Raw genomic sequence first — 23,995 nt, 5'->3', positions numbered from 1 at the left:
CTCAACATTTATTCAGTGCACAAGGCAGCAGATCTGTTAAATCTGGAAAACGCTGACAACACACACCCCGTGGGAGTATTATGTTCAAGCCTTTAATCTTTATTTATTTTATATGTTGAAAGTGATCATATCCCAGACCCATAAGACTGAACCCTCTCTCACCTGCTGGAAGGAGTCTTCAAACAGTGTTTGCCTGGAGACATTGATCTTCACATGGCTGGGGAGTGCATTGGACTGCAAAGACAGAAAGACAAAAGAGATGGGACATTAATAAACATTATTTATTAGCTTCCTTAGTGAAACAGTGGAGGTTTGTCTAAGACACCGAGTGCAGAAAGGCTGTTCACTGTCTTTTGGCAAATAGTTACGTTTATTGAGTGGTGCAACCACTCCAAGGAACAGCAATGTCCGTGTTAACCTATGTGACTATGTAGTATGTATGTGTGTGACTAATTGACTATGAGTACCAGTAGGGGCGCTGTTGTGCCAGAAACAGAGAGAGAGAGATAGTGCTGCACTGTTGCCTGCTAATGAGAGAGAGAGAGAGAGAGAGAGAGAGAGACAGACAGACAGACAGACAGACAGACAGAGAGTGAGAGAGATGGGGAGAAAGGGAGAAAGGGGAGATAAAGAAAGGCTTACCTGGCACAAGTATCTGAAATGGGCGAGCTTCCATCTGAAGCTGCGTTCGTAAGCAATCTGAGGCCCCTTGGTGCTGTAGGAGAGCAGAAGGAGTCAACTGTTTAGATTTTTTTCCCCCAGAAAACTGTCTGATCTCAGGTCAAAATGGGTTAATGGAATTTGGATTCAAATTCTGTTCTGGAAAATGTGATTACGAAATGCACAGTATACTATGGGTCATCATAACGATTAGGTCTTCTGTCTTACACAGAGGACTTCCCCGTGCGCGGGTCGCTGAAGGTAGTAGTGTGTGGTGTTAGTGTGTAGGTGTGTTCTGTCTTACACAGAGGACTTCCCCGTGCGCGGGTCGCTGAAGGTAGTAGTGTGTGGTGTTAGTGTGTAGGTGTGTTCTGTCTTACACAGAGGACTTCCCCGTGCGCGGGTCGCTGAAGGTAGTAGTGTGTGGTGTTAGTGTGTAGGTGTGTTCTGTCTTACACAGAGGACTTCCCCGTGCGCGGGTCGCTGAAAGTGGTCGTGCGCGTGTTGTGATCCACAAAGTAGCGGACTCCTTCCCTGGTGTACCGAATCTCCCAACCCTCCGGCAGAGGATCCTCATTCTGTAGCCTACACACACACACACACACACGCACACACACACGCACACACACGCACGTCGCACACACACAACCCAAATTGTTTTTAAGCCAAAACATACATACATACACGAGTAAGACGCGCAAACGCGGGAAGCGAACGCAGATCCATCACACTCATGTCACCATGACTCAGCCATAACCATATAAGGAGTCCCCAAAGCAGCTATACGTCCAAATATGGAGTGTGTTGCATCAATCACAAACAAATCACTCAGCTCCATATATGGGCACAAAGGGGGGACACACAGACAGACACACACACACACACACACACACAGACAGACATGATCTGCTAGGTCTCATAGTAAGTGCTCACTGCGTTCGCAATAAGCAGTCTGTTCAGGATAGGGCAGGGTTCCCCAATACATTTTCCTCAAGGGCCATATTTTAACTAGGGTACCAGGCTGGGGGCCGAGTCGAGGTCTTGCCCTGAAAATGTATGTTCAGGGCAAGACCCAATTTGAAAAGGATGCCCAGTTTGACATGCATAGGCTACTGACCCGCTTTTAATGCCATTTATATCTGGGCCCGTGGGCCGCCTATTGGGGAACCATGGGATAGGGTGTAATGTACGGTATAAACAACTAAAAGTCAGCGGCTAATTGCACATGGACAGTGAGCCCAGATTCTGGTTCTGCTCACCCTTGCGTTCGAGGGTCTTCCCACTGGGTGGTCTTTGTACTGTGGTTGACAAAGTACACTCTGTCGTTGGAGTCCACACGCCTCTCTGCTTGTGGACACACACACACAGGGCACACACACACACACACACACACACACACACACACAGTCACACACACACAGAAAATGGCATGTTAGCACCTTCAAATGGAAGCCCCTACTCCTACCGTTTATACTTTTGTCATACAATTAATAGCAAAAATAGCTCCCGAAGCTAGTAGACATTTTACATGTTTTTGGACAAGATTTATATGCATAAAAATGCATGCACAAAATAGCACAACATGGGGGCACCAGGAAAAGTGGTTAACGTTTTTTTTTTAATTCAAATCTTTGCTTCTGGGGGTCCATGGGACAAAATGTTTGAGCGGCACTGATATAGCAACATGAGTTTTTCACAAAACTGTTTTTAGATTTAGACATTTTCAGAATGAGCTTCAACGGGTTAAGGAGCTGAACTCACCCCAACCAGGAGGCAGTGGGCCCAGAGGGTCATTCTTAGCCGACATCATGGAGGCCTGGAAATAAAGCCATGCATCCATTCAGACCCACCAGGGAAACAACACCAATCAGGTTAGAAATATGCCAGATAATCAGAGTAAAAACAATAGAGCAAAACTAGTGTGGTGTGCTCCGCTGATACGCCATTTCACGCCCAACGGTCCAATGCAGGAGAGTAGCCGCTCACAGACTGACACACACACACACACACACACACACACACACACACACACACACACACACACACACACACACACACACACACACGCGCGCGCAGTGACAGTAGAAGAGACTGGATGGGGGCCAATAAAAGACAAAAGCACAATCCCAGCAGTCTGTGATTAAGGCAAAATGCCTTTAGATTATCTCTGTATGTGACATTTTGCGAAGCTGAATTTACAACAGCGACGTATATCCACATGTTTGTTCAGCCACATCTTCTACGCCAATGCAAATAATTCATTCAATATTCTGTCTCCCGGAAAAACAGGGCAAAGCAATATTATCTACACCATGAGACCTGCTGTGACTGAATCATCTTTAACACAATTTTAAGAGCTGTTGGGCCATAGCTCTTGGGGGAGGTGTGTGTGTGTGTGTGTGTGTGTGTGTGTGTGTGTGCGTGCGTGCGTGCGTGCGTGCGTGCGTGTTGGGGGGGGTGCTCGGAGCTGAAATGACCAGTGTGTGCACATTATATTATGTGATGTGAAGGGCGATAAAAAGCTGCAGCAGCTGCAGTGCGGTGGGGAGAGCCGGTGCTCCAATGACAACGGAAGGTGCACATTGTGTAAAATGGTCAGATTGTGGCTCTGCTGCTGGTGATGTTTAGCCAGCAATGGTTTTACTTGGGACAGAAATGGAGAGCAGATTGCTGTGGAGTGATTGCTAACCTACGGTACATACTGGAAAACAAGGGCCCTATCACGCCACCATGCCCCTTTATCCCTAAACTTGTTTGGTTTTCTTTGCCATTTTTTACTATTTTGAAATACATTTTAACCCATTTAGACCCGAGTTAAAAACATTCACTTCGAAAGAATATATATTCAAAGATTTGCGCCACATTTTTACGATAAAAAAAAAATAGCAGATCTACAAGCTATGAGCTTGTAGATCTGCTATTTTTCAATAGCTAAATTATAACATAATGTATAAAACACCAAGAGGGGTTCCCGCCCAAAATGGTTCAAATAGCTGATCTACAAGCTGCTGATCGGCTAGTATTTTAAAATGTTTTTCAAGGGTTAATGGGATAATAGTAAAATGTGGCTAATACATTTAGGGATTAAGGACTAAAGTGATGCGCAAGATAGGGCCCCACCATAGTGTCTTTGGAAATCAGACAATTTACCTCAGCCTGCTGATAGCCTGAGAGTGTACCAAAACAAATGTTGGCTTTTATAGACATATTAGCAGTGACGTAAATAGGTTTTCAATGTAATGAGTCCCGGGATGCAGGGATGGTCTTTTAGACGAGTCCCACTTCAACGAGGAGTCATATTTCGCCATTTTTACAAATTGCAGCATTTAAGTCCAATTTCATTTTCATGGTTATAATGTGGTTATATTCATGTCGAAAACAGAAGAAGAAATTATTATTATAACTAAAGCTAGCAAAATAAACTAGAATAAAAACAGTACAGTAGTACAGTAGTGCATCCCGTGGATGCAGAGGTCGTTGTTTTATTGCGTCCCTTAACTATAAACTGCATTTTGGGATGCAAAATGCACCCTATTTTAATCTCCGTATTAAACAAAATTACTGTAGCGTACTGTAGCTCCTCGGCCTCTGCTCTTTTTTTACTGTCCTACTTCATGTGGCATTTTTAGCGAAGCTCTGAGACAAACTTGGGATGCGAGAGAAGTGCAAAATAATTGCTTTTCTTGTTTTCCCCCATTTGAAATCCCTCTGGTTTCACTGAAAAAAAAAAAAAAAAGATAGTTCAAGTTGATGTTAAGAAGAAGTTCCTCGATTTGTCTTGGCCGACCGGGCCGCCACAGCCAATGAAAAGGGCCAACCACATAACAGCAATGTCCCTGGCAGGTTTCATTCGTGACCTCTAAAAACCTCAGCTTTAAATGGTGCAGATGAGAGGGGTGAGAGATCAGCTCTCTCTGCCACTTACAGAGTAGAGACATCTCTGGTTGAACTGGTGCATGGCTCCCTGCAGCTGGTTGCGCTGGCTCTGCCACTGCTCAAAGTTGCGGACCGACTCCATGGTGGGCCTCTGCCACGTGGTGGTCCGGGTGTTGTGGTCCACATAGTAGATCCGGCCCCGGTCGTCCACACGCCGCTCCCATCTGGACAGAGGAGAGAGAGAGAGAGAGAGAGAGACGGAAGGATTGAGAAAGAGAGAGTGGCATCGGGTATGTTGAACAAAACCTGGCTGAATGACACAGTCATGACACAGTCGTCTGTGAGATTCATAGAGTTATAAAGGATAGAGACCGAACTGAACCCAAGCTATTTATTTCAGTGGAAGTTTCTCAGTGGCGTTTTGAAGCACCCGGAAGACTGCCGGAAGTATAATTATAACTCAATGGCTCGAGTGAGCGGAAGTTTAGCCTAGCCGAGCCCCGGACCTCAATTTTGAGGTCCAGGCTTACGCACGTGACGTCATGAACGTCTGTCCACCTCCATTAAAGTGCTGCAATTCCACATTTCGCCAGTAGGTAGTGGCATCTTCAATGTTGGATAGCCTTACTGGGGGCTTGGTGAGATTGCAACAGACTGGCATTTTTTTTATCAGCACAAAAAAAAGTCTGCAGACGAAACATTATTTTCCCCGATGCAAATTGCAGAAAGCAGCCACCAGCTTTCTGCAATACATTGCAGAAATGTAAGACAAATAGCTAATCTCCAGCTGTATAGTCTAAGAAATTGAGTTGTGACCTTGAAAATTGGCATCTTTTTTAAATGGGCTGTGAAGATACCAAATTTGTTTTTTGGGCCTCAATACAAGCAAGCTGAAAAGGTTTGTTAACTCCTAACTCAAATTATACAGTAGCAATTGTCTTGGTAATTTCTGTACAGAAAGGGCTTGTATAGATACCTCCGACCCTAGTGTATCCATCTTATTAGCCCCCTGACATGTACTTGTACCCCATAGATGGTGTGTGGAGATGGTGTTTACTTTTGATGGGCTAACCCAAAACAAACGCTGACTTGTGTGAAACTGACCCTGGAGGCAGTGGCTGTGGTCTCTCCCACGTGGTCGTTCTGGTGTTGTGGTCTACGTAGTACGTTCTCCCATGGGGGTCTTTCCTCTGTTCCCACCTGAAAGACACACAGTGCGAGTTAGTGTGTTAAGAAGGAAAATTAACCGGTAAGGATCATTGCTCACCAAACATTTTATATTTTCTGGGATAATCAAACACTATTTTCCAACACTTGAAATTCAAATTGACAGAGTGCCATTGCTTTTTTTGGTCAACTCTGGTCTGGTGTCGGCACTATGGATATTGGTCCTGTCAACAGTGTAGCACATCCAGACAACACATTAAAATGGAACTCTCCTTCCATGGATTTGTGCAATCTCAAGAGTTGAAATTAAACAACTTTGAGAACCACTGCATTAGTGTGCATGTACTGTACATGTACTGTACAGTATAGTACATGCGTGTCACATCCCAGTGGTGTGTTTTACCCCGGTGGCAGGGGGTCTGGGGCTCCAGCGTTGGGGTTCTCTTGCCTGGGCTTTGCCCCGTCTGTAGCTGCCGCTCCGTCTGTAGCTGTCGCTGCGGCTCCGTCAGCATCACCTGCTGCCGGGGGCGGGGGCGCCAACGCCGCCGCAGCCGCCGCCGCCTCGCTGGAAGCTACTACGGAAGAGGAGGCTGAGACGGCGGTGGCCGACGACGTCGTCTGTGCTGTGGCGTTGGAGGCGGAGGAGGAGGAGGGGTCGGCGGTAGCAGCAGGAGGAGGAGGAGCACCATCATCACCATCATTAGCAGCAGAGGACGAAGTGGCAGGTGCTGGTGTGGAGGTGGTGGTGCTGGAGGCTGTGGGGGGGACGGTGGGGGTTGTGCTGTTGGGGTCTGACAGGGCGGTGTCGTGGCTGCAGTCCCTCTGGGCGTCTGCAGGGGGCAGCGCCTCGTGTGCTGTGGTGGTGGAGGCGGCATCCAGACACGACTCTCCGTTGACTGCAGAGAGAGAGAGAGAGAGTACAGAGGGGAACGGAGAGAGAGAGAGAGAGAGAGAGAGAGAGAGAAGGGCATGAGAGGGTCAACTGCATGTTTAATATTACTGATATTGCTTGATGGTACTTATACTATTTTGCTTGTCAATGTTCTTTTCACAGGTTTTATCCATCAGAAAGTTTGTGAATATTTGTTGGCTCATAAGTTAAATGTTCTCAAACTGAATCTTTAATACAATAAAAAAATGTGATGATATTAAAATTATTATTATTACTTTTTTCCCTAGGTAGGTAGGTAGGTCCAAATCAGACTGCATGCCGTTCCACAGTGTGCACACACACAGCTTACTGCATTACAATGATGTTTCCCCTGAGCTAGTGCTTTGGGGAACAGAATATTAATTCTTCTGTACGTCAGCCCTGACTGTGCTGTCCTGTCCAGCATACAGCACTCTCTTCCCCCTCCCTATCTCCCTCTCCTAGTGCTTTTTGTGTTGTTGTTTTTTTTGTGCTGACAGCAGCAAAAATTATAGTGTTCTTTTAATGAAAAATAATGTACTGTTCCTGACTGTCCTTCCTGACCAAGTGGGCCGTGACTGGCCCTGATGATAATGGCAGCAGTTGCAGCAGCGCCAGGCCGGTCCACAGAGGGAGCGCCCTTTGGGAGGACATACGCCTTAGCTCGGCACTCGCTCTGCTCTGTGCTGGTTTCTCCAGTCCCTCCCTCCCTCCCTAGGGAGTACTATGGACGTGACAGTGACACCAGTGTTGTTTTCTTTGACTATAAAACCAAGACGAAAAATGTTCGTCGACTACCTTTTTCCACTGACGAAAACTAAATGGAAACTAAATGAGAACTAAGCTACGATGACTAGAACTATGCTGATCTGCAGATATATGCAGATCTACAAGCTCACAATGCTAGATCTGCTATTTTCAGCATGTGTAAAAGCAGTCATTATGACGGCATCAAGGCCCTCCAAAACACATTTTAGTCGACTAAATCAACTGTAGATTTAGTCGACTAAAATCTTATGATATTTAGTCGACTAAAACTAGACTTCCGGGTGACTAAAATCTAAATACAGCGTGCTACAGTACAGTATGGTACACAGTACAGTACAGCCTCTGACCCCACTTTGAGATAGGATTCAGTCCTACCAGTCGTGGCGCTGTCCAGGGATTGGTGGGCTGGTGTGTAGTCGGGTGCCGCCGCCTCTCCGTTGACGACGGGGCCAGGAGGGGCGTGGCTAGAGGAGGAGTCCGAAGGCGCCTGGCTGTCCACGCCGTTGGAGGGCGGACAGGAGACGGACGCTGGGCCGCGGTCAGAGGCCGAGTCTGTACCGTTCACTGTGCTGCAGGGCGGAGACACACACTATTGTATTACTATACTTGTGAGGACAGGAGTCGGACACTGGGCCGTGATCAGAGGCCAAGTCTGTACCGTTCACTGTGCTGCAGGGCGGAGACACACACACACACACACACACTGTATGTATTACTATACTTGTGAGGACATCAACATTTTAGGACAGATGTAGAACTGCTATTTTTCAATGGCTAAAGCATAACATAATGCTAACACCAAAAGGGGTTCCTGCCCCAAAATGCGTTAAACTCCCTGTCGGTGAATTATCTCCCGAGTTTGTAGAACATGTAGAACTCTAAGCCATCATATTTAACTGTAAATGTCCAATGTCAAAATCTTAACCCCAACCAAAATATATTCCTGTGATTGATTGAATATCAATAATATTATTTATTACCGGTAGACTAATGTAAAAACAGCAACAGAGTACAGTCAAACACTTCCAAAAGGGATAGCACCAAAACAATTGCTTGCCAAAAAAAGCTCACAAATACTGGAAATATTGGATTGTGGACATCCACATGCAATAAACAACGAATGAGTCTGCTTCAGAGACTAGACACAATCTGCAGTCTACTGTCTACAGTCTACTGCCTGCCACCAAACATGTGAATGGCAAAAGGCAAAGAACTTTGCAAAAAAATGCAAACGCATAGCTTGTGCATAAACCTTGTGTGACAGCTGGGGTAATAGAGAGAGCAAAGTGCAAACAAGAGCACCCTGCCCCCCACACACCCACTTAAGAGGCCTTTCCAGTCCGTGGTGTCTCCTCCATTACAAAGAAAGAGCCAATGACAAATTAGCGTCTGAGGGCTCGGCTAAAAGGGCCCGCTGTCATGTTGTCTAATGCCTGCGACACAGTAGGGTCCGACTGGTTGGAGGCTGGGGCTGCCTGTCTGCTCGCCCACAGACTGTCATGTCTAATGCTGTGACACGGGGCGACTGTGGCTCAGGAGGTAGAGCAGGTCGTCCAATGATCCATGGGTCTGCGGTTCGAATCCCGGCTCCTCCTGTCTACATGTCGAAGTGTCCTTGGGCAAGACACTGAACCCCAATTGCTCGCCCACAGACGGGGAGAGAGAGAGCGTTAGAGAAACGCAGATGGACACAAACATAGACGGTCAGAGACAGAGGATGTTGTTTGTGGGTTTGTGGTAATCCTATATCTGCATGGAGTAGTGGAGCACTATACTCCATAATTATAACCGCTTTACAGCCAGATGTCCAAACAAACACGGAACAGATTTCACAACATGTTAATTGTGGAACAACAACTCGGGTTACCTGCAGTATAATGTCTAATCTAAGCAGGGCCTGTTTGCAGCAGCGAACATGTTGCCTTGCTTCCCGTTTTATTAGCTAGGAAACCTCTAAACCTCTTCCTGTTTACGTGTACAGCCCACCAGCTGCTGTGCAGGAGTGCAGTATAGTAGCACACGGTAACGCTAACGCCAAGTAGCTGAGCAAAATATGTGCAACTTATTCGCAACTGTATGTGCATGCAGCCTGTTGCATAATAAATAGGGGATGTGCTGTGTGTGTGTGTGTGTGTGTGTGTGTGTGTGTGTGTGACGTGTGTGTGTGAGTGTGTGTGTGTCTCTCTGTATGCTTATGTGCATGCATGCAATTTCAGCGAGGGTAGAATGGGGTTGGCATGAGGATGACGTCAAGGGTCCCGCTGAAGGAGATCCATTGTTTCCCAGCCAGCCGTGTTCTGTTCAGCCACCGCTACTGTCCTGTCCAGGCCCGACCCATGAAGGCCCTGCTACTGTCCAGGCACAACCCATGAAGGCCCCTGCTACTGTCCACTAGGCACAACCCATGAAGGCCCTGCTACTGTCCACTAGGCACAACCCATGAAGGCCCTGCTACTGTCCACTAGGTACAACCCATGAAGGCCCTGCTAGCTCCAGGCACAACCCATGAAGGCCCTGCTACTGTCCAGGCACAACCCATGAAGGCCCCTGCTACTGTCCAGGCACAACCCATGAAGGCCCTGCTACTGTCCAGGCACAACCCATGAAGGCCCTGCTACTGTCCACTAGGCACAACCCATGAAGGCCCTGCTAGCTCCAGGCACAACCCATGAAGGCCCCTGCTAGCTCCAGGCACAACCCATGAAGGCCCCTGCTAGCTCCAGGCACAACCCATGAAGGCCCCTGCTAGCTCCCTTCAGGGACAAAACTCTGGCCATGTGACTGTCAAGTCTGGGCTGTCCCGTCTGAGCAAGACGGGACATTAAAGGGCTTCCCCCTAAAAGTCGACAATTCATCAGTCAGAGAGAAACCTCCAGTCGACCGACGTTCTCTCAGGAGAAATGTAAAAATGTCAGTCCAATCAGAGCCCTGTGGAGTTCCACTTTAAAATGAAAGCTAACTGGTAAACAGCCACAGAAGCACACTGCGTGCACAGCACGAGAACGCGCGCACACACACACACACACACACACACGCACACGAGTGGGCGTGTGCTAAGAGCATTTTAACAGGTTGTGTGACACAGGACTACTGGCTCCACAGAAAGGGTCTCCCTCGGTTAGTGTTTGTAGATAAGCATTAGGGAGGGGGGGGAGGGAGGGAGGGGAGGAGGAAGAGTGACAGACAATCATGGAGGGGAAACACTCAGAGACGACACAGAGAGAGAGAGAGAGAGAGAGGAGAGGGAATAAGCAAGAAATGTAGAAAGAATGAAAGCCAGAGAGAGGGAGAGCCTTCCAGCTTGTGGAAGGAAGGCAAAGCGAACAATGGTGCAGTGAGAGAAATAAAACTACACACGGAACCAAAGCCATAACACTGCAATGAGCTAGTGGGGAAAAACACCAGAGCATAACGGTGAGATATGGCAATGAGCGTGCGTGCGTGCGTGCGTGCGTGGGAGGGGATGTGTGAGAGAGAGAGGGATATGAGAAGGGCATACAACAACAAAGTCTAAGGTTGCCCTTGTGTTGTCGTTTTGCAGTCCTCCTAAAAAGGCAGCAGCAAGAAACTGCAATGCAGATGGCTGTGTGCCACTACCACACACACACACACACACACACACTCCCAACCCCCTCCCTTCTGGTTCTGATCTACAGACGGCTACTGATTGGCCCCGTAGAAGGGGGCGGGGCACCATCTACACATTATGATAGAGAATATAATATAAGGAAGGATTGGCACCAGTGTGGCGACTGGCGAGTCGCGACCACTGTAATTGAAAACGGGGCAGACAGCTGAGGGAGGGAGGGGGTCAGTGACGGAGGACAAGAGACAGACAGATGAGGGAGGGGGGGTCAGTGACGGAAGACAAGAGACAGACAGATGAGGGAGGGGGGGTCAGTGACGGAAGACAAGAGACAGACAGATGAGGGAGGGGGGGGTCAGTGACGGAAGACAAGAGACAGACATATGAGGGAGGGGGGGTCAGTAACGGAAGACAAGAGACAGACATATGAGGGAGGGGGGGTCAGTGACGGAAGACAAGAGACAGACAGATGAGGGAGGGGGGGTCAGTGACGGAAGACAAGAGACAGACATATGAGGGAGGGGGGGTCAGTGACGGAAGACAAGAGACAGACATATGAGGGAGGGGGGGTCAGTGACGGAAGACAAGAGACAGACAGACAGAAAACGAAGAGGGAAAACAAAGGCAACAATCAAAAGGGTGAGAAAATGCTGTAAGAAAGGGAGAGGGAGGAATGAGTCACGGCAAAAAACAGACCGGTCTGAACTGAGTGGTGCTGTACTGTACTGTACTAGCTCTCATTCCTAGCCTCTCTCTGTGTGTGTGTGTGTGTGTGTGTGTGTGTCTGTGTGTGTGTGTGTGTGTGTGTGTACAGCCCTCACCACACCAAAGGGTCAAGACGTTTTTATAGCGTTGTCTTGTTGCACGTTGACCCACGTTGACCCTAGTGATTCAACACATGGAATTCAATGACCCCAAACTACACCAAAGGGTCAAGACGGTTTTAGCGTTAACTCCTTGCAACCGTTTGGACCCAAGGACTTGCATGGTGACCCTTTGGTGTGGTTAGGGCTTTGGGCTGCGCAACAAATGCCATTTCCATGCTTGGACGGACACGTGCACATAGGGACACACATTGTTGTCTATAGGAGTCGCTAGCACCACTCAAAAAAACATGAGTGGAACAAGGATAGAGAGCCAGATGAGAAAGATACAGAAACAGAGATGGAAGGAGATGATTGGACAAGGTTAAGAAAATGCTGTAAACTGAGAAGGAGAGAGAGAGAGGGCATGCAGACAAGGAGGTCTCAACAGACAAATATAGTTTGGGGGGCAGGAATGATACAGGATGCTGCAAGGACACCAATCTCTGTGCGTGCGTGTGTGCATATGTAGACTAAGATAGTAGAGAGAGCACTCTTTGTCAGAAACTTCTTCTGTCCATCAGTCAGCCCACTAAAGGGTTTCTTCTGTCCATCAGTCAGCCCACTAAAGGGTTTCTTCTGTCCATCAGTCAGCCCACTAAAGGGTTTCTTCTGTCCATCAGTCAGCCCACTAAAGGGTTTCTTCTGTCCATCAGTCAGCCCACTAAAGGGTTTCTTCTGTCCATCAGTCAGCCCACTAAAGGGTTTCTTCTGTCCATCAGTCAGCCCACTAAAGGGTTTCTTCTGTCCATCAGTCAGCCCACTAAAGGGTTTCTTCTGTCCATCAGTCAGCCCACCAAAGGGTTTCTTCTGTCCATCAGTCAGCCCACTAAAGGGTTTCTTCTGTCCATCAGTCAGCCCACTAAAGGGTTTCTTCTGTCCATCAGTCAGCCCACTAAAGGGTTTCTTCTGTCCATCAGTCAGCCCACTAAAGGGTTTCTTCTGTCCATCAGTCAGCCCACTAAAGGGTTTCTTCTGTCCATCAGTCAGCCCACTAAAGGGTTTCTTCTGTCCATCAGTCAGCCCACTAAAGGGTTTCTTCTGTCCATCAGTCAGCCCACTAAAGGGTTTCTTCTGTCCATCAGTCAGCCCACTAAAGGGTTTCTTCTGTCCATCAGTCAGCCCACTAAAGGGTTTCTTCTGTCCATCAGTCAGCCCACTAAAGGGTTTCTTCTGTCCATCAGTCAGCCCACTAAAGGGTTTCTTCTGTCCATCAGTCAGCCCACTAAAGGGTTTCTTCTGTCCATCAGTCAGCCCACTAAAGGGTTTCTTCTGTCCATCAGTCAGCCCACTAAAGGGTTTCTTCTGTCCATCAGTCAGCCCACTAAAGGGTTTCTTCTGTCCATCAGTCAGCCCACTGAAGGGTTTCTTCTGTCCATCAGTCAGCCCACTAAAGGGTTTCTTCTGTCCATCAGTCAGCCCACTAAAGGGTTTCTTCTGTCTATCAGTCAGCCCACTAAAGGGTTTCTTCTGTCTATCAGTCAGCCCACTAAAGGGTTTCTTCTGTCCATCAGTCAGCCCACTAAAGGGTTTCTTCTGTCCATCAGTCAGCCCACTAAAGGGTTTCTTCTGTCCATCAGGGCATCATGAAGAAATACTTGACAAGCTACAAGGCCTGGCATAAATAAAGGTTGATTGGTTTCCTATTACGTTCCATTTGCTCCCAAATATTCTCGTAAGTGTTGACATTAATGAAGACGGGTGATGAAGCTGGTGGAAGTGCCAAATGTGTTTGTGCAAAAAATAGGACTCCCTCTTTTTGCTGTAGAAATGGTTATAAATCAAGTTAAGATTTAGTTAAATGGGAGGCCAAGCGCATCACATTGATAGATTTAGTTAGATGGGAGGCCAAGCGCATCAAGATGAATCTTGTGGTTGGGTTGACAGAGACATTTAAGTGCTATAAAAGTATGACACTGGTACTCATCACCATTTCACCCACTTTTCGTGTGATGAAATCAAGATTTGAATAAACAAGCCATTTTTTATTTCCCAACACTAGGATGTCACATCGGAAACTATTTGTATAATAATATGGTAAACTAAATGTGAATTTAATTGAATTCATAAAAAATATTTCTTTAAAGACTCAATCCTGGCAGCTACAGATATAAATAATATAAACATTATATAAATTACAGGCCGAGAGGATCTCGAGTCAAAGTACACTAAGGATGTCTTAGTTTTCTCTAAATAGTTTACAAGTCGCATTCCTACTCATGCAAAAACTAATATCACACCAATGTGAAGTAGGGCATTCACTTCTAGTCATTTTTACTACCGGTAGTTGACTAGTTGCCTAGTTTACTAGTTTAACCACCTATTATGTATAAAAATAAAAAATAAAGGGGGGGGGGGACACTGCCCCTTCAAAAAAAGGAACGCTAATAACATCAAATCATGTCAAAAATGTCACTTTGTTCCATTTAAGTATTTTCTCCCGGCCAGGGAATAGTCCTGGTGAAGCACTTTCAACCTGCCGTCCCTACTGAGCAAAACATTGGCTATTGTTGAAGTGGTTAAAATGAACTGTCTCACCTGTTGGCAGCCCTTGAGGAAGAGGAAGATGAGCCTTCTCCATCTTCGTGCATGGCGTTGCCATTTTGCTGGACTTCTGTGGAGGAAAGAGATCCTGTGAGATCCCCACACATTGCACACACACATCGTGAAATAGTCACTACGTAACGTTTCCAAATACTGTATACCAGTGACTAAAGAATGTATCAAATCTGGTGGATCTATGATCCTCTCCATCTGCGTGGCTCCCTCATGTTTCCGGAAGATGCTTCTAAACATGTATCCTATTGCTAGTGTGATCACGTCAAATCATAACAAATCATCTTAAAATAACTAATGACCGAAAATAGCCAATCTACAACAATCTACAGATTGGTGAGCTTGTAGATCTGCTATTTTCGGTGCGCACATATATTTATTTAAAAATGTTTAGATCAAAGTACTAGCCTGCGTCAACACAAACCATGTACAAACAAAAGAGGATGGAGCGCACACCAATAGTGGGTAGGTAGGTGCTGACCACGGGAGACGAAACTTGAAAAAAGGAGAGGTCGCACTAAAAAAATCTTTTATTATAAGACCGACGATGCAAAAAAGGTTTTCACGACACAACACAAAGCATGTAACCACGAACACGTGCATACTTCCAGATTCCCGCATGTGTTTACGCACGCGTGCGGGTGTGTGTGCGAGCGTCTCCTTGTATATGTAACCAAATTTGACTGAGAGACTGCCATCTCGCGAATTCCAGCTTTTCACCAGAGGAGAAAAACGGGTTTATAGCACAGGCAGACTCTTCACATACTAGAGCATGTCGAAAAAAAAGAAAATTTAAAAGAATCCAATGGCAGTCCCTCGGTCAAATTTAGTCACATTATGTGTTTGTATGACAGTGAATGTCAGTGTGTTGAGCTCACTGGTGGTGGCACCGGCGGTGTTGCCGTTGGTGAGTGTGTGTGTGTGTGTGTGGAGCTCACTGGTGGTGGCGGTGTTGCCGTTGGTGAGTGCGGCGGCCAGCGGCTCCTGCTCAGCGACCGTCAGTCCGTCCAGGAAGACGGTCAGTTCACCTGTCGCCACGGAGGAGCCTTTCTGCTCCACGCTGAGCTTCAACACCTCCTTCACATTCTCCACTGGGAGGACGAGAGAGGACAGACACACACACACACACACACACACACACACACACACACACACACACACACACACACACACACACACACACACACACACACACACACACACACACACACACACGACTTTGATTTGAAGAGGACAGGCCAAGTCGTTTCGGAGGAAAGGTTAATTGATGGCCACACACGTCTACTCAACCTTCACTAAATAGAGCGTTGCAGTCCCGCCCCCTCGAGAGACCCGGAAAAGAAATCCCCGTTCATTTTCCTCAGACTTTTCAGAAAGTATTTATTGAAAGACGTTTACGCCGCGGACAAAGCCAACTCTTGTCGTGACAAATCATGACAACAAACACAATTTTTCGGGCTGAACAAATAATTAGAAAGAAGAAGAAAACGGCAGGTTACAACACTTTTTTTTTCTATTTTTTTTCTTCTTTGTAATTATTTGTTTGGTCCAAAATATTGTGTTTGTTGTCATGATTTGCCACGACAAGAGTTGGCTATGGGGAAAAATGCGTTGGGAATTATTTCCTGGGCCTGGCGTCGTCATGAAAGTTGGCGGGACTGTGACGCTCTATAGTATATACACCAATGCACTCTCACTCTCTCTCTCTCTGAAAGCTAGACAGTAGACACACATCATTCATTATAACAACCAGAGATGACGCATGTAGAAGTCATAACTACAATAGATATAAGAGTTGTGTGTGTGTGTGTGTGTGTTAAAGTATATTCCTACATTTTCTGTCGTGTTGCTCTAAGGCTTGCAGGAGGTCCAGCGTGGCTTTGCCAAGCAGAGCGTCTGCCTTTAAGGTGTGATGGCTCCATACCTTGAAGTCCACCTGTGTGTGTGGCGTTACATTCCTGGAGAAACACAACACACGGAACGGAATATAAACTTCAGGGAGCAGACACAGACAAATTACATCATCATTAGGCAGATTTGTTTTTAAACAAACTAGATTTTCATTATCGTGAGAACGATGGCTTCCATTTTCGCATTGCAACTTTTCAGGACTAGGAAGCCTGCAGTTTTTTTTATTAGCTCGTATTCCCCATCGATGATGTCACTGGAGGATGGTTTCTGAACTGCCCACAGCCCTCCTATGAGACACAGACCGAGTAGAAAGATTATTAGTGAGGACCTATTATATGAAGATAGGTTGAAAAGTGTTGAAGTGGTCCTTTAAGTGCTTGATCTGCCCAAATCCATCTGGCACGAGCAAACTACCACTAATGGCCACACGGCGGCAGTTAACTTGTTAAAAGGCTTTCAATAAAGCAATTTAGTACCAATTTAAAACTGAAATGACCTGGCCTGCCTTCATAGACAAAAAAAGTTTTATCCTTAAGATTTAATTAACTACTTGAACCCCAATTGTGCCGAATTAGCGAGAAATAGCAGATCTACAAGGTCACAATGTGGCGCTTTGCAACACATTCCAAGCTTGTAGATCAGCGATTACTGCAGGCAAAGAGATTTGGCAGGAGTCTCTAATACACGCAATATCAAACTGAGTTCTTCTGTGTCTGTGTAAATGTACTGGTTTACTGTTTTTGGGTAACCTATCCCTGGCTATATGGTTTACAGATTCATGTGGTACGGCTATATTTATCCTTGTAAAAACTTGTACGGTTGACTTTAAGAGAGATGACTTCCACACACCCGGTAGGTAATTTGGAGCAGGTGCGATGATGACGAGGCATATACAATGTAGAAAGGAGGGACACCACCGCACACCGCCACTTGCTGGCTTCAGAGCATTTATTTAAGAAGCAACGTTTCGGTCTTGCAACCTTCCTCAGGCTTCCTCAGGCTTAAAGGTTGACTTAAAAAACAATAAGCAGTTTGCTCCAAAGTGGACCAAACTGTGCCAAACTGGCACCCCACAACATTAACAACGAGTCAAACCGTTACAGGGGGAACAAGAGCACAAAGCCAACTCAGGTGAGTTTCAAAAAGTACATCAGCAACTAAATAATTAAAGACGCGTCCTCTTTCCCCAACGTGGAAAACAAAGCATGGGGACTCATCGATCACACTTGACCTCTCCTTTGCCTTCCTGTCCAGTGAGACAGGGAGTGACCCCAGCGTCGGTCAGCAGGGAGCTTTTCATGGGAAAGAGGAAGCAGTTCTTGGCACCGGGAACACAAATGTTAGTGTTTGGAATGCTCAGGAGGATTAAACAGCTACCTATCCATTACAGTGGCTTTAATGAAAAATGTCTCCTTCTCCTCACTCTGTGGCCCCTCGACCTTGCATCTCTTATAGCTGGTCTAATCTGTACCGGAATGCGTTTTATATAATAAATGCGGAGCCATCTGTATTTGCGTTTTCCAGTGGGTTACTCACTTATGCCTTATTTTCAAATAATTACAATAGCCGTTGAGATACTGCCACAGTACTGGAAGTGTGTACTTTGGCCTTCATTCTCTCTGTATTAGCTTCCTCGTCAGAGAACAAATATTATAGCTCCTGAGGCAGAAAACTGCCTACATTTACAATCTTGCAAGAACAGAAAATGATTCCATAAGGAAACATTTGGTTCTATTAACTACAAACTTTAAACTAATTAACTACCCTATAATAGCTATGTAGTTTGGGGTCCCCACGGGTCAATCCATGACCCACTCCTTTTTCACCCCCTACTCCAAATCTATTTGCGACGCATTATGAGCTTATCGCATATTTATCGCACAATGTTTTCCTATTATGACTATTCCCAGAATAGGAACGCCCAAAAGATTAAAGAGGTTCAAGAGATTAAAGACAATAACCTGGATTCTACATGAACCATTTTAAATGACTCCAGATTGAAGGTCAAGGGTTATAATTTTGTATAACCTAAAGTGGAGCAATCCAGGATTACAGCCTAAATAAATAAAAGGTGTATTGTTAAGAGACCTGACCAACTCTAAAACTTCTGCAACAGAAAAAACTAAAGTCAGGCCTGTCTGAAGTGAGTGGTACCCTGTTGGTACCCTAAACATAGGGACATACTGTACATACTAGGGCATTCACTAAAAAATCGATTTATCGATGTCATTAACACAAGTCGATTCAGATTAGGAGAAGTCGAAAGTTGAAAAAATGTTTTCCCCATATCATATTTTTTGCTCTATGTGTGCGTGTGTACAAACTGTAGCATTGATTATTGTCACGGACAGAAGTCATTCTTTCATAAGTAGGGATGTCCCGATTCCGGTCCGATACCACAATTTCTGTGTTAACCTTGACTTATTAGTAATAAGTCACGGTCCTGACCGTGCTTGCTGGGGTGACACATTAGCTTGAAAATCTGTTGTTTCTGACAGGCTTATTAAGATGATCAACATGTGTTGCTTACAGAGTGAGTCTCTAATCCCACTTGGGGTTGGAGGAGCTGTGTGATTTTGACTAACAGAGTGAGTCTCTCATCCCACTTGGGGTTGGAGGAGCTGTGTGATTTTGACTAACAGAGTGAGTCTCTCATCCCACTTGGGGTTGGAGGAGCTGTGTGATTTTGTTGCTTACAGAGTGAGTCTCTCATCCCATTTGGGATTGGAGGAGCTGTGTGATTTACTTACAGAGTGAGTCTCTCATCCCACTTGGGGTTGGAGGAGCTGTGTGATTTACTTACAGAGTGAGTCTCTCATCCCACTTGGGGTTGGAGGAGCTGTGTGATTTTGTTGCTTACAGAGTGAGTCTCTCATCCCACTTGGGGTTGGAGGAGCTGTGTGATTTACTTACAGAGTGAGTCTCTCATCCCACTTGGGGTTGGAGGAGCTGTGTGATTTTGCCGTGCGACATGATCCCCCCTCGGCGGTCACCTCCACGTAGATGGACGTCCCAAACAGGCTCTTCTTCCGCTTGAGTTTGGCACAGGAAACTATCGCCACAGCAGGACGGGGGAAGGAATGGTGACATCATTATTAAAACGATGGCCACAGCAGGACGGGGGAAGTAATGGTGACATCATTATTAAAACGATGGCCACAGCAGGACGGGGGAAGGAAGGATGACATTCACAAATATTATATAAATAAATATATATAAACTATGGCCACAGCAGGACGGGGGAAGGAAGGATGACATCGGCCAAACAGTCAACGACATTCACAAATATTATCGTTTATAATTTTACAATAGTACATGGTCATCCGTTTGTCTTACTCCATGTTAGATCAGTGCTTCCCAAAGTGGGGTCCGGGTACGCTCTCAAGAGTTAAATTAGCATTCATTTTACAATGGGGGGGTCCCAGAGATACTGTAGAAATGAAGGTCAAACTGGGGGTCCTTGAAATTAAACGGGTTGAAAATCACTGCTAGAGACATCAAATTCTTCTCTTATGGGGGTCCCTGGCATAGCTTTTCAAATGCGGACTAAATGGTGTCAATGTGGGGGTCCTTGACATGAAAAGGTTTGGGAACCACTGATCTAGATACAACATAATGGGAGTTCCTGGAGGTCTACAGAGAACATGAGCAAACACATTGTCTGTACATGAAAATGTGACTACAAATAAAACGTTAATGAATTGCGCTTTTCCAAGTGCTCAAGGCGCTTTACAATGGTTCATTCATTCATACGTTGGGAGGTGAAGCGGCGAACAGTCGACCCCAGCGTCCTCACTTCCCACATTCACACACCAATGGTGGCAAGCTCACACCGACCAACTCATTGGAGGCAATGTAGGGTTCAGTGTCTTGCCCAAGGACACTGAAGGAGCCGGGACAGGAGGAGCCGGGATTCGAACCGCCGACCCAGGGATCATTGGACGACCTGCTCTACCTCCTGAGCCACAGCCGCCCCCGTTGTTCATGGCTCGCTCATTGACAGCCAATCACAGCTGAATTACAATGTGCCTATACTGTAGTTGAAACTACAGTAAGCTATTCATAATATGTAAACCTATTACATTACACACCTATTACATTACACTTATATTACAACGGTGCAATGTTACTGAATTAACACAAAACAACTGTGTTTGTTTGGTCATCATTAGCTCTGTATCTGCACCCAAATTTACTTTTGGTTTAATAATGTAAGTAAAAATTACATAATCACGTTGAATCACATTAGTCAAATCTCAGGTAGAAACAGCATGCACTCTACTGTGCTGTACTTAAGCTCTTTGAGCACTTGGAAAAGCGCTATAAAAATGCAATCCATTACTGTAATCTTTCTAGTTACAATGTAATCTTTCTAGTTACAATTACGATGTAGATTAGGGTCCTAGAGTTAACCCATTTTGGACTGACGTCGATTAAAAAAAAAGGCTTCTAAATCCTAAAATGTTTCTGAAAAACCCATGTTTCTATGTCAGTGGTGCTCAACCTTTTTCATGTCAAGGACCCCCAGAATTATCTCTATTGGGCCACGGACGCCCATCTCAAAATATGTAGTTCCAGGGACCCCCCAGAAGCAAATATTTTAGTTAAAAATGTTCGCTCTGAAATATATATATTCAATGATTTGCGCCACATTTTAACGATTTTTCAAAAATAGCAGACCTACAAGCTCGTAGCGTGCGACTCGGTGGCGCGCTATGAGCTTGTAGATCTGCTATTTTTCAATAGCTAAAGTATAACATAATGCTTGAAACACCAACAGGGGTTCCCGCCCAGAATGGGTACTTAAAGATCACGTCAAATGAGAGTCCATGGCCTAATAAATGCTTATCAAACGTTAAACTGTGGGTCCTTGAAATTCTAAAAGCTTAAGAATCAGTCCTGTTGCTGGAATGTAGCTGAAAAGGCACTTGATTATGTAAATATTTGAACTCACCAATGGAATATTTGAACTCACCAATGGCATGGAGCCGTTTTGTTATTGATTATGTAAATATTTGAACTCACCAATGGCATGGAGCTGTTTTGTTCCTCCGTGGTTATTGCTAGACTCTGTTCTAGACGAGGCCGTGGCCATGTCATACAGCACAGTGGAAGCCTAGACACACACACGCGCACACACACACACACACACACACACACACACACACACACAGTCAGTAGAAGTGACAGTCGAGATGCGGTTTCGTAGCAGCCGTTCTATGCCCCGGCGCGGTCGTCACTGAGTTGATGGCAGGCAATCGTCCGTTGTTTTAGAATGGCTCACGCCGTTTACCGTTTACCGATTTGGCAAGGGCCAAAACTGCCGTCTTCACAATCACAGCACCACCGGTCTGCACACACAACCTCTCACTCCCGCGACAGATTCATACTGGAAGAAGTCTCCATATTTGCCAGAGGCTGGGCGTTCAATCAGCGAGCAGCCAACCAGCGCCATGCAACAGGCAACGTCACTGACAAAGTAGCGTGGATGTGGGTGTGAGTGCTGTCACTCACTGAACATTTAGTTTGGCTTATTATTATTTTGGCTGATCGCCACACTGCGTCATTACATTGAAAACCTATTCATATCCCTGATTCAGTACCGGGGGACTGCTACGGGCTTTTCAAGTTGTCTAAATGTAGATCATCACGATCGTCACTAATGGTGTTTAATGGTCAGGGCGAAATGCACATCTCTTTGTACAGTTGTCATCTACGTAGCTCTCAAATATGATTTATGAATCATCGCTTTGAATAGGTTGGACAGCAACCGCTAGACAAGACAGCTTAATTGTAATTTAGGTTAGTCAGCCCTGATTTTTTCAGTCTCTTTAGAAATCAGAACAAGAATGTGCACTGCATAACATGGACCAAAGTGCTTAGCATTTCACACACGCTTTGTATATTGCACTTTAGGCTACATTTGCCGAGTTGCATATGTGTGGAGTGGATATAAAATTACAATAAAATGATAATAAAATCTTTCAACCTTACTGATGAAGACAAAACATGTTGGTATAAATACAGTATCTTCTACCTTTTTAACTATTATTGCCCGGATCTACCGTACTCCTTTTATAATCTGATGTTTTATCCCGACTTATCTAGTAGGAGCACCTTTTTACTATTTTAACATTATTGACTTATATTAAGTCTCCGGTGAGCCCCTGGTTATCCCTTTGTCTCCGACTCCGGCCTAAAAACCACCATTGATTGGACTCATCCAATCGCCAATCAGACTCCATCCAATCGTCCAAGCCTAGTTTATATTAGGCCCCTCCTCCCTCTACACCAAATCTGATCCGTGTCACAACACATGTGAGCTTGTAGATGTGCAATAGAGCGTCGCAGTCCCGCCCCCTACCAGGGCCCAGGAAATTATTCTCCGTTCATTTTCCTCATAGACATTTCAAAAAGTATTTATTTAAAGACGTTTACGCCGCGGACAAAGCCAACTCTTGTCGTGACAAATCATGACAACAAACAAAAAAAAATGGGTCGAAGAAATAATTAGAACGAAGAAAAAAACAGCAGGCTACAACACTTTTTTTGTTGTTTTTCTTCTTTGTAATTATTTGTTTGGTCCAAAATATTGTGTTTGTTGTCATGAGTTGTCACGACTCGAGTTGGCTTTGTCCGCGGCGTAACCGTCTTTAAATAAATACCTTTTGAAATGTCTATGGGATTCATTTCCTGGGCCTGGCGTCGTCATGAAAGGGGGCGGGACTGCGACGCTCTATTTCCGTTGCATTTTGGGCCATAACAAGGCCTATTCATGTGGTTGAGAGAGATCATGTTGTATACTCACGATTGGCGTGTGTTGCTCGCTAGGCCGTCCCAGTCAGCCTACTCCGTGTCCCATGGTTCCCCTGTGAGAGGAAACAGGAAGGTGTCACGGCAGCCAGTGCATGGTTTTGGTTTCAGCTTGTAAATTAATTATACAGTAGTAGCCTTTTTAACACCATCAGTCCAACAGTGTAAATTGTAAATTGTTATGTTATTTTATTTATTTTTGCCGTAACCCATTTTGACCTGAGATCAGATTCTAAAAATGTCTTCTACATCCTGACAGTTTTCTGAAAAAGCTATGTTTCTATGATAGTCGTTCTTCAATTTTTCTAAAATAGCAGACCTACAAGCTCGTATGAGCTTGTAGGTAATGCTATTGTGTGTGTGTGTGTGTGTGTGTGTGTGTGCTCTTCTAGGCTTCCACTGTGCTGTATGCTAACGCCAAAAGGGGTTCCCGCCCAAAATGGGTTAATTACGACTGTAGGTCGCATTTACTATAACAACCTGCATCTCCCGTCCGTCTGTCAATTAGTTAGTTAGTCACCCCACGCCTCCATATATGGTCGGCGGACACAGCCGCCTCCATTATTTTCAATTAACCTATCGCACACCGGCTCCGTCCGCCGATAGAACACAGTTCTATTTTCCAGGCGGCGCCGCCGCGCCGCAGACGGTCGCAGACGGTGTGCGATGGGCTTTATACTTCAAAACACTGTAGATGGTTTGAACCCAACACAAAGTCACTCAGTCAATAAAGGCAATATTTATATTCCACACACAGAAAGTCAGTTTAAGGTTTTGTGTTGAAAATTAAATGCAGTCCAAACCTTTGGGATTAATAAAGTGACAATTTGTACAATATCCCATTACCATTATCCAAATTAATTCCTTATTATAAGGAATCTTTTG

The 23,995-nt window shown here is 45.5% G+C and overlaps 1 protein-coding gene across 4 annotated transcripts in view; it reads right to left on the bottom strand.

Annotated features, from left to right (window-relative positions):
- Window positions 1-23,995, bottom strand: part of LOC308336686 (NEDD4-like E3 ubiquitin-protein ligase WWP1) — a 46,035-nt gene that overhangs the window by 11,288 nt on the left and 10,752 nt on the right. Inside the window, exons 2-16 of one of the 4 annotated variants that reach the window (XM_080794181.1) lie at window positions 23,106-23,166; window positions 21,323-21,413; window positions 19,211-19,349; window positions 16,220-16,344; window positions 15,325-15,477; window positions 14,369-14,462; window positions 7,757-7,950; window positions 6,107-6,599; window positions 5,641-5,736; window positions 4,586-4,760; window positions 2,422-2,476; window positions 1,920-2,007; window positions 1,117-1,245; window positions 643-715; window positions 163-234 (exon numbers count right to left, since the gene is read on the bottom strand). In XM_080794181.1, the coding sequence (XP_080650307.1) occupies window positions 163-234; window positions 643-715; window positions 1,117-1,245; window positions 1,920-2,007; window positions 2,422-2,476; window positions 4,586-4,760; window positions 5,641-5,736; window positions 6,107-6,599; window positions 7,757-7,950; window positions 14,369-14,462; window positions 15,325-15,477; window positions 16,220-16,344; window positions 19,211-19,349; window positions 21,323-21,392 (1,956 nt within the window). In that variant the 5' untranslated portion in view covers window positions 21,393-21,413; window positions 23,106-23,166. The remainder of the gene's footprint in view (window positions 1-162; window positions 235-642; window positions 716-1,116; window positions 1,246-1,919; window positions 2,008-2,421; window positions 2,477-4,585; window positions 4,761-5,640; window positions 5,737-6,106; window positions 6,600-7,756; window positions 7,951-14,368; window positions 14,463-15,324; window positions 15,478-16,219; window positions 16,345-19,210; window positions 19,350-21,322; window positions 21,414-23,105; window positions 23,167-23,995) is intronic. The other 3 variants (XM_080794182.1, XM_080794183.1, XM_080794184.1) reach the window with 3 other exon arrangements.

Source organism: Protomyctophum bolini (genome assembly GCF_963924005.1).
Source record: "Protomyctophum bolini genome assembly, chromosome: 21".
NCBI lineage: Eukaryota > Metazoa > Chordata > Actinopteri > Myctophiformes > Myctophidae > Protomyctophum > Protomyctophum bolini.
Note: the sequence above shows the minus strand (reverse complement) of the source record. Positions and strands in the feature narration are given on the sequence as shown.